This window comes from Panthera tigris, chromosome F3, assembly GCF_018350195.1.
Source record: "Panthera tigris isolate Pti1 chromosome F3, P.tigris_Pti1_mat1.1, whole genome shotgun sequence".
NCBI classification, from domain to species: domain Eukaryota; kingdom Metazoa; phylum Chordata; class Mammalia; order Carnivora; family Felidae; genus Panthera; species Panthera tigris.
In genome coordinates this window covers 67,775,442-67,785,725 of record NC_056678.1, presented here as the reverse complement: position 1 = coordinate 67,785,725, position 10,284 = coordinate 67,775,442, and the positions used below count along the sequence as shown (strand labels likewise).

Below are 10,284 nucleotides of genomic sequence, written 5' to 3'. Positions count from 1 at the left end.
CTAGTTCTTAAACAGAGAAAGGACTAGAACCAGGCATTAAACAAGCTCTTCCAAGACCGGTCAGTGAGTAAATGAGACCAGCATGCCTTCTGGGGCCCGAGAACAGCTGCTGGCACGCAGACCGCCCTTCAGCTCACCCCTCACCCCGTCCTCCGGCCGCGGAGAGGAGCTCACAGGCAAGGAAGCTTATGGGCGGCACGTGGGGCCTGGTGAGAGCAGAGACGGAAGCAAGGGACGAAAGCAAAGGTGTTCAAAGGGGACAGACACCCCTGTGGGAACAGGACCACAGCCCCTCCAGCAAGGAGCAGAGCCCGGCTCACCTACCCAGGAGCGGGGATGCCCCGGGGCCCAAGCTCACCCCGGGGACGGGAAAGCAGACATGCAGTGTGGCATCAGTTTTTATTAGAAAACCCCTTTTGGTCAGAGCTTCCCCGACCCAGAGCAGAGACCGGGCATGCCTTTGAGAGTCCCTCGGCCTTCACGTCGTCTTCCAGCCTCTTCTGGGTGGGCAGCACCAGGCAGTCTCCTGAGCGTCCCTCCTGGACCCCTCGGAGTTCTCCCCGCCTGCCTGCCCGGCTCGGCAGTGGGCACCCGAGGGCCTTTGAGGCTGGAGGCAAAGGAGGCATCCCTGTTGGTACGGCTTCAGGATGGAGGGGAGGCCCCGCCCTTCACTCTGCTTGAGAGCAGACAGGATCCAGGAGAGGGTGGCAGGGGCGAGGGGAGAAGAGACTGCATTCGAGATCCGCTTCGGAATCTGGAAAGCACCTGGGTCTCCTGGGGAGGGAGGGTCGTGGCCGCCCCACTCAGTTCTTCTTGGTCTTGGGAGTGTCGTATTTCCTCTTGCTGGAGTACCACAGCAGCAGGGGGATGCCGATGGACGGAAGCGTCATGACTCCAAAGGCTGCCCAGTCCAGCTGTGGAGGACAACACGGGCCTTGCTTACAAGTCTGGATCAGGGCACAGGAGGGCCGAGGAGAGGAGGGGTGGCGAATGACGAGACGGGGAGAGGCAGCAGTCCCGCCCAAACTTTCAGCAGAACCTTAGTGGAAAGGCTCGTCTGACCACAGGACCACCTGTCTTCCGAGCTGTGGAGCCCAAGGCCTCACCTGACCTGACCCAGACCGAAGAGAAGCTTCTCTCTTCCAGACAGTCTCAAGGGGTGACGCCCAGCCCTGCACGGACACTCAAGCCCACACCTCCAGCCCCCTCTTCCACTCCTCTCCCTTGCCTTCTGCCCTCCAGCCTTGCACACCCGCTTGTCAGGCCTTCTTCTTTCCTCTGAGCTACTCCCCCTACACAAGATGCCCGCCCTTCTCTCCCTCCTCTGGCTGGTCGAACACCACCTCCCCCTGAAAGCCCTCCCCGACTCTGGAAGGATAGGTCAGATGCTCCGACACCCCGTCTGCGGTCTCGGTCTCAGCCCGTTTCTCCCGGGACTTGTTCTGAGTCCCCCACGGCCCTCTACCCCCTGGGAAGCGAGCCTGTGTCTCCGTCACCTCCGTCTTCCGAAAGCAAAGCACAGAACTGAGCGCAGAATTAGGAACTTCACGATTATTCACTGAATAAACACACACGTGAATTTCCTCAGTTGGCCTGTCTTCAAAGAACGCTCTCTGAGACCAGACCACAACAGCGCTCCTTGGCCTGCCCAGTGCGCTGCAACTCTCTGAATCTAAGATACTCTTTTAAGCCTCAAAAGAGACCCAGGACTCCAAGAGGGGACTCCACTCGAGGCTGAGTAGAGAAAAAGGGCAGGCATGCGGCTCGGGCAATTGTGGTCTCACTGCCGGCACCACGGGGACATAGGACATTTGCTGGCTGGCTGCGTCAGACACCAAAAAACACAGGTATGATGAGAACCCACAGACTACACAAATCTTCTAAGGGGACCAACAGCTCCCAGAACCAGAGGGCGTCCCTGTCCCTGGGGAATGGTGCGGGGACTCGGCAGAGCTTACAAAATGGGGGGAGAATCTCCTATCAAACTCCCGCTGAGCCAGGATGCCCCCCTGTCCGGGGGCGCTGGTGAAGCCAACCTGAAAGGAGAAAAGAAGGGCATCAGGGCAGATCCAGTCCTTCTCACGTGAGGGGGGGCAGTCCCGCCCACCCCAATCCTCAGCGGAGAGACTCTCGGGGCGCGGAGGCTCAAGACAGCTTCAAGAAGACGCGGAAAAGCTTCCGGACTGGACAGAGTCAGAGGGTTCTTAGTGTGTCGCAAAGAGGAGTAAATCAGGAACCAGGAGACACCCGAGGAGCCTTTTCTAAACAGGGGCCAGCTGTGCGGCCGCGATCGGAGCCAGTCCTCCCTCCTCAGGCGTCTCCAACTCGGAAAGAGAGGCCCACCGGCCCCCTGCAGGGCGAGGCGGGTGATGGAACGGCTTGCCCTTGGCAACCGCTCCCCCGTTCCTCAAGTGGAAATACGTTTCCATACTCACAAGTGATACGAGGCTCAAACGAAATAACGAGAAGGACTCTGAAAAGCACGAGGCCCCACCCAAGGGCACGCTGGGAGGGGGGCTGGGGCTGCCCGCATTCCTGCCTGGAAAGCAGGCCGAGCCCTGCAAACAAGCTCGCTCTACAGGGGCAGGCGAGCCTTTGATCTTGTGTCTTTTAACCTATCAAGTACCAGGTAGAACCAGAGTCCCACAGTAGGTTCTGAAAACAGAAAGGACACAAGATGTGAGAGCTGAGCCATGGTTACGAGAGCCTGGTTCCACGTGGTTTATTAAAAAAATTCAAAAAAGTGCAGCGGGGCTCAGAGAATCTTAGGTTTTATTCCACGGCTGACTCCGTGAAGTCTCGGCCCTACTGTGCAGTCACCACGTAGCCTACGGGCCGCTTGTACGGTCTTGCCAGAGGCCTTCATAAATTCAAGGCCTGAGCATTCTGAGGACCAGGACAGTGTCCCAGTCTTCTCGGTGTCCCCAGGTCTTAGCGCACCACCAGGGCACAATAAATGTCTGCTGACCTTTTCATCAACCCATCGAAGGAATGTTTACTACTGATTTCCTATTACGTGGGAGAAACGGAGAGACATCTGAGACGAGGTCCGTGGCCCGCAAGGGGCCGCTGAGTAAGCTGGGGGTGGGGCATGGCTTCAGACCAACAAGTAAGAAGTACTGGGATGGCACAGATAGACGTTCCTTCCAGTGGCCCAGACTGTGCGAGCTACTGAAGTTTACACGCGGTCGGCGAACGTCTGCTCAAAGAGCGAGGAGGAGAAAAGCACGAGGCGTAAAAGCAGGAGACAGACACCAGGGCTGCGGCCCACGGCTGGGCCTGGGGAGGGTGGATACTGAAGTAGGGGAGGGGGGACACTTCAAACAGAAAGAATGAGAGAGGGCAGGGAGGGCGGGGAGGAGCGTGGTCTCATTAGGGCGAAGCGTCTGTGGGCAGAACGTGCCAGAAGGAAGCCGGAGGCAGAGAGCATCTAGCTACACCACCAGGGCGCATGCGGCAGGCATCTTCCAAGCAAGGGAAAGGGCCGGCAACGGCAGAGACCAGGAATGATCTGCCGGTGCCCTAGGACCCGGATGGGAAGGACGAGGACGACGATAAACTGGGCGTCAAATGACATGTCCCAGGTTAAAGCCAAGCAGTAGGCGTGGAGGGGAGGGAAGGCTACGGGGCTCCCCTCCCACCATTTCAACCACTCTATTCTGGATCTTTATAACTTGAAACACATTCCTTCCTAAGGACAACATGCCCAGCTTCTGGTCCTCCTTCTTCTTCTTTTTTTTTTTTTTCTTTTTTAATGAACTTATTTTTGAGAGAGAGAGAGAGAGAGACAGGGTGCAAGCAGGGGAGGGGCAGAGAGAGAGGGAGACACAGAATCCCAAGCAGGCTCCAGGCTCTGAGCTGTCAGCACAGAGCCCGACGCGGGGCTCATACCCATGAACCGTGAGATCATGAGGACGCTCAACCGACTGAGCCACCCAGGCGCCCCAGCTTCTGGTCCTTCTCACCTTCCTCAGAATTTAGTGAGGAAACGCCCTGGAGGTTTCCTGCAAGAGTTTTCAAAGGGAAGCAGACCTAGGCCGCATCAGCTAAGGTCACTCACCACGACAGGCCCGTCCTCCTGGGCCAGGTAAGTAACGGTTGCCGAGGTGAAGTTGAAGTAGCCGGCCTTGAGAGGACGCAGCACCACCGTGTGGGAGACGTTGCTAGCGCTGGGCGGACAGTTAAGGAAGGAAGAAAATGAGGCTGGTGTCGTAACATCCTTTCTGCCTGCGGACTAAATGCACCCTTCACAAGGGAGCGGTCAACACACGGCGATTTCCGCCCGCAATACCCCGCGATGACGCTTATGCAGACCTCTTCCTAAGCCCGAAACGTGTGGGGTCATACGGGTCCCTGGCACACTCAACATCCAGCTTCTTCACGAGTACCCAGCACAGAGGTTTCTGAAGGAGTATGTACTACGGATGGGACACCAGCCACTCTCACAGAAACTGCCAGTGACTAACCGAAGGAAGGCTGAAGGCACAGAGTAAGAACAAGAAAACCCCAAGGAGAACACTCACCCTCACCAGAAAATCTAAGTGTCTACGCCTTCCCGTATCGTATGTCATAGGGCCTCATAACCTAAACTTTAGGAAGCTCCTTTCTCAAGTCCACACTAACTCACGCCCAGTTTCCTCTCGTCCCATCCTATCCAGAGAGGTGATGGAGAATGGCCACGCACAGCCAGACCGTTTGAAGGGACCTCACTGCGGCAATGTGTTCGTGTCATCCCCAACACCCGCAGCCCCCACCCCCGCCCCCAGCCTTTGTCACCCGGCGTCAAGAGGATACGGGGCAATCCGGTCCCATTTGACATTGAGCATTCCAGAGACAATGCCAAAGTCCTCCGGAGGGAAGGAGTCGTCGGATAACTCCACATCTAATGCAGCGCTGTAAATGGAGGGACAAAAGTGGTTAGTATGTAACAGATACAAAGTGAATCAATAATTAGGGTGCTTGGCTGGCTCAGTTGGTAGAGCCTGAGACTCCTGATCTTAGGGTTGTGAGTTCGAACCTCCATGTTGGGTGGAGAGATTACTTAAAAACAAAACCTTAAAGGCAAACCATAAGAGACTCTTAAATACTGAGAATACACTGAGGATTGATGGGGGGGGGGGGTGGGGGAGGGGAAAGTGGGTAATGGGCACTGAGGAGGGCACCTGTTGGGATGAGCACCGGGTGTTGTATGGAAACCAATTTGACAATAAATTTCATATTAAAAAAAAAAAAACCACCGTAAAAAAAAAAAAAGGAGCAATCAGGGATGCCTGGGTGGCTCAGTTGGTTAAGCGTCTGACTCTTGGGTTTCGGCTCAGGTCAGGATCTCACAGTGGGTGGCATGGAGCCCGAGTCTCTGCACTGACAGCAGGGAGCCTGCTTGGGATTCTCTCTCTGCCTCTCTTGCTGCCCCTCCCCCGATGGCGCTCCGTCTCTCTCTCTCAAAATGAATAAAAAAACATAAAAAACAAAATCTTTAACCAAAAAAGTGATCAGCAATTAAATCTGCCTGCTTGTCCTAAAATATCAGAAATACAGAAGACAGATGGGAATCACACCGAAACTTGGCTTTGTCGCACTAAAGAATCTCCGTCAAGGACTGGATTCTACGGCTAAGAAGCACCAAATATCCGGGAAGGCACAGGCCTAACTTCATTCTTGCCCCAATTTCCGTGTGTCTGTGTGTATGTACACAGGGGAAGAAGGCTAAGGCTCGTGTGGAAGAAAAAACCACAGCGAATAAAGTTAAAGAAAGGGAGCAACGTGCTGAACCCTGAACGCCCCCAAGGTAACAAAGGATCATGTGGGTTCGTTCTGCCTTCGCATCTTCCTCTCCTGGTTTGACCCTAATTCTTGCTCCTCCCCACTCAGAAATTCTCCCGACTCAACAAAGTGGCCGATGGCCCCGGTACCTAACGTGAAAGCGGGTCCAGAACATCCGCTCGCTGTGCTGGTCTCTGGTCCCAGCCGTGAAGCCTGAGAACCCCGAGAAGTCCCCCCATGCGCCCCGGGCCGCCTCACCTCGAGCCAACATTGTAGATGTTGTACTGTAAGGTCAGGTCTCGCCCCTCCACGGCGTATCTGTTCAGCAGCGATTTGGAGGCCAGCAGCCGGGCTCCTTCCTCCGCCCGACTGACCGCAAGCAGAGCCAACAGCACGGCCGCCAGCAGCCTCATCTGCGGAGAGAAACGCCGAGCGAGGCGGGCGACCCACGCACGTAAGGGCGCCACGATCTTCCCGGCAGAGGTCCCTCGGCAAGTCCAGCTCGCCGGGGCCGCAGCCCCTTCCCCATCAGCCACCAGCGCGGACCCCGCCGCCAGGCTGCCTGTCCGCCCCGGAGACCCCGCCGCCCCCTCCTCCGCCCGGCCCCACGGGTTTCCGCGCACGCTCGAGGGGTCCTCCCTACACCCCTCCCCGGGGCCCCGCTCCTCCTGGCCCACATCCCTTTCGGGGTCCCTCCGGCCCGGCCCGCTCGGTGAGCCCCCCGTCGCCAGGAAGCCACGTCTCCCGCCGGCGCGCCTCTCCCGTGCCCGCCGTGACCGAGCGCCCGGCCGCCGCCACCCACGCCTCCGCGCCCCCCCAGGGCTCGGCGCTCACCGTGCGCACCCCACGGGCCTCTCGGGGGGCCACCAAGACCGGAAGAGAGAGTCAGCAGCCCGGAGGCCGGAAGTGAGCTCAGCCGAAAACGGCGGTGTTCCGCGCGATGCCCCCTGGGAATTGTAGTTCGCGGCCAGGCCCCGCCCCCGGCTCTGCGGCGCCCGCGCGCGCCCGGAACGCGAGCGGGGCTGCGGTACCTCCAGGGGCCGCGGCGGCCACTGCCCTGCGGACCCCGCAGTGCTGGAGGCGGGGTCGGCGCACCGGCGAGCTAGGAACCTGGGGAAAGCTCTTTCTCTCAGGACTACCGGCATCCTTTCTACTTCCAGGAGACAAACGAGGTCCTGCATCCAGGAAGTCGCCGAGCTTCGAGGTGCCAGAACAGCAATCCTTTCTTCGCCGGCGCCACCGCGACCGCTTCGGCTAGTGCGCCTTACTGTTCGCTGTGTCCTTGCGGTGGCCGCCCTGTCTCGGGTCTCTCCCTGCACTTTTCCATCAGCTGCCAGACAGACGCCCCCAAACAGCGTTCTGGACAAGGCAGCCTGTGGGGTTCTGCGGTCGTGAATTCCGTGTCTGCCACTCACGGGCTACGTAACCTGGAGGCAGGCGTCATTTCTGTAAAGCCTTGGTTCTCAGATCTGTAAAATGAGATAATTCCAGCACTCTCCAAATGCTGGAGGTCCAATAAGATTATGTATCTGAGCACGTTTTCTAGCACAAGTATGTGCTTAATAAATGGTAACTGTCAACATTACTATTATTCTGTATCTCCACGGCAGCATTTCTTCATTCAGCATGCATTTATTGAGCCCCAGATTCGTGCCTGCACTGTTCTAGGTACCGAGGATACAGTGACAAACAGGACTGAGATTTCTACTTTCTGGGACTTCACACTCTTGTGGAATAATACACATTTCCTGTGTTTGTTTTAGCCTCCCCTCCACTTCCACCTCCCACGCTAGAGCTCCTTGAGGACAGGTTTCTGTTTTCCACTGCTTACGTGATGCCTGAGCACAGGGGGGACTCCAGGAATGAATGACAACTTCTCTACACACACCCTCCAACCTGCTCTTTGTTGTTGTTGTTGTTTCACTTTTATTTCATGATCATAAACTTCACTCTGCAATCCAGCTAGTCGGGGGAGGGGGGGGGCAAGGAAAACCCGGGACCCGGGAACTCCAGGGGGAGCACAAAGATTGTATATGCAAGCAGATGGGGGCAGAGGAGTGCTCTCCAGAGCTGCACAAGGAATGTTCGTGTAGTTAAGACCAAATACAAGTCAAATGTATTCGATTTGTCCACAGTCAGCACTGGTCATCTTCTTGCAGCTCCTGGACCCAAAGCACTCATGGCTTCCACGACGTTCATGCCCTCGGTCACGTTGCCAAACACGATGTGCTTGCCGTCCGACCACTCGGACTTGGCGGTGCGGGTGAAAGATGGATCCGATCGTGTTGGGTCCAGCATTTGCCACGGACAGGATGCCAGGACCTGTGTGCTTCGGGATGAAATTCTCACCATCAAATTTCTCCCCACAGATGGACTGGCCGCCAGTGCCATTATGGCGTGTGACGTCACCACCCTGGCACATAAATCCCAGAATAATCCTGTGACAGCAGGAAGCTCTGAAACCAAATCCCTTCTCCCTGGTGCTCAGAGCATGGAAGTTCTCTGCTGTTTTGGGAAATGTGTCTGCAAACAGCTCCAAGGAGACACGGCCCAAGGGCTCGCCGTCCATGGCGATGTTGAAGAACAAGGTGGCGTTGACCGTGGCCGGGGGGCATGGGCGGTTCCCGGGCGGTGTTGTCTGTCAGGCCAATCCGCTCTTGTCTTATCCATATCCAACCTATCGGTCAGGGCCATGTTCCAGTCCCCGCCCCCCCCGCCCCCCTCACCCTCCCATTCCCCCCCCCAGAAGCCTCCCTTGACTTTGCCAGACTACACTGCTTTTTCACAGTACCCCAGTTTAATGTTTCCCCCCAATTGTTTCCGGCCCGGAAAAGCTGCCTTAGTCGTAGGTGCTATTTCCCCGGGGTACACTTATCCAAAGGTCCTGCAGCGACGCAGAGCACAAAGGAGGTGCCGATTGCTGCTTGCGGGAATTCTTATTCCTTCCCAGAGCATTTCTCCGGGATTGGAGTGATGGGAAGTGTGGGTGCTTTTGTTTCTCAGACTCAGCTGCACACAGAAGGAGTGTATCTTCCCCATGCGCAGTCTAGATACCCTGCCGAAGAGCCACTCTGGGTTCAGAAGAGAAAAGGCTCCATGGTTATATGTGGCCCCTTCGGCCTCTGCCCCTCCAGCTGAGCCACTGGTTCCTTCACCCATATACCGGGCACTCATTTACTGAGCACCTGTCATAGGTCAGTCAAGCACTGTGACGGCCATGGTGGGAAGTACAGAGTTAGGGCCTGGTGTCTGCCCCCAAAGAGGTTGGAACCTAGCTATGGGGTGAAATATACTCAAGGCTGGAATGAGACGGCAAATTCAATGTCAAGCACCCAAACGAAAGAATAAACAAACAAAACAACAAATCAGCGGCTTCCCAGTGTCCGTGGAATTAAATTCCCTTGTCTGACAGTCAAGACCTTTCACTGTCGCCACTACCCACTACCCTTTCTTCTTTAGCCACACAGACCGCTCTCACTTATCCACTTTCTCACTTTCAGGCTTTTGATCAGTGCAAGTTTTTGCCCCCCCCCCCCCAAAAAAAATCACTTTTATTGACCACTTACGATCACCAGCCCTATGCGAGTTTTTGGGTGAACAAACATGTATAAGACACAAGGCACACTTGATGTGGAAGAGTTTGAAACTGCAGGGGGTTGGCGGGGAGGAGGACAGGTTCGTGGCGCTGTCCTCGGTGCTCTGAAAGAGGTTAGCGTGGGACTTCCCGGTCCTTGGTTTGTCTTTTCATTCTCTTCATTGTGTCTTTTTTTGGGGGGTGGGGGTGGGGTTATTTTTGAGAGAGAGAGATGGGGGGAGGGCGGGGGCGGGGAGAGAGAGAGGGAGACACAGAGTCCGAAGCAGGCTCCAGGCTCCCAGCTGTCAGCACAGAGCCCGACGCGGGGCTCGAACCCATGAACCGTGAGATCATGACCTGACCTGAGGTCGGACGCTTAACCGACTGAGCCACCCAGGTGCCCCTCACTGCGTCTTTTTGATGAATACGTTGCTTTGTTTTAATTCTAATGTTCTCTAAAAAGGCAGTTGGCTCTGCCTCAGAAATCCCGCCTCTTGGGGCTTTGGGCTGTGGACATTTGAGAAGGAAATAGACACCCGACTTGTGACAGAATAGGATACTCCCATCCACTGGTTACCACAGGGACCTACGTCCGGTCACTCTGCTTCGCAACCCCCTTGGAATTGCACACCCCATGTCCTTTCTTTAGGACCAGAGAAAACCTGGGAAATTGTGTGAACAGACCATTTCACCCCCCGGGACCCTGACACATCCCACTGTGGATGGAAAGTCTCAAGACAAGGCGTGGGTTGGTGAAGACACATCATCCCTGTCTATTCTCCCCATTAGAATCTATTCTGACTAGAAGACTCTGGCAATCAGTTGCTGAGGGAAACGTTTCTGTTGAAAGACTTCTGGAAGAATACAGTTGCTGCCTGCCCTCCTCGAAGGAAGACCAAACCAACGTAGAGCCTTGTTAGACGTGCAGGGACCCGGGTGCCCAGAAC

General features: G+C 56.1%; 1 protein-coding gene and 1 pseudogene across 2 annotated transcripts; both read right to left on the bottom strand.

Annotated features, from left to right (window-relative positions):
• Positions 1 to 385: 385 nt before the first annotated feature.
• SSR2 (signal sequence receptor subunit 2) lies at positions 386 to 6,680 on the bottom strand. 2 transcript variants are annotated; one of them, XM_042976878.1, is made up of 7 exons: positions 6,598 to 6,680; positions 6,022 to 6,176; positions 4,795 to 4,893; positions 4,061 to 4,169; positions 1,959 to 2,036; positions 766 to 914; positions 386 to 607 (listed from the first exon to the last, which is right to left on the bottom strand). In XM_042976878.1, the coding sequence occupies exons 2-6, from the start codon at positions 6,174 to 6,176 to the stop codon at positions 804 to 806; spliced, it is 552 nt and encodes a 183-aa protein (XP_042832812.1). In that variant the 5' UTR covers positions 6,598 to 6,680; the 3' UTR covers positions 386 to 607; positions 766 to 803. The 2 variants fall into 2 exon arrangements, with proteins under 2 accessions (XP_042832812.1, XP_042832811.1); XM_042976877.1 differs by having other exon boundaries at positions 386 to 914.
• A 981-nt stretch (positions 6,681 to 7,661) lies between these two features.
• On the bottom strand, positions 7,662 to 8,982 carry LOC102967051 (annotated as a pseudogene).
• Between the last annotated feature and the right edge of the window lie 1,302 nt (positions 8,983 to 10,284).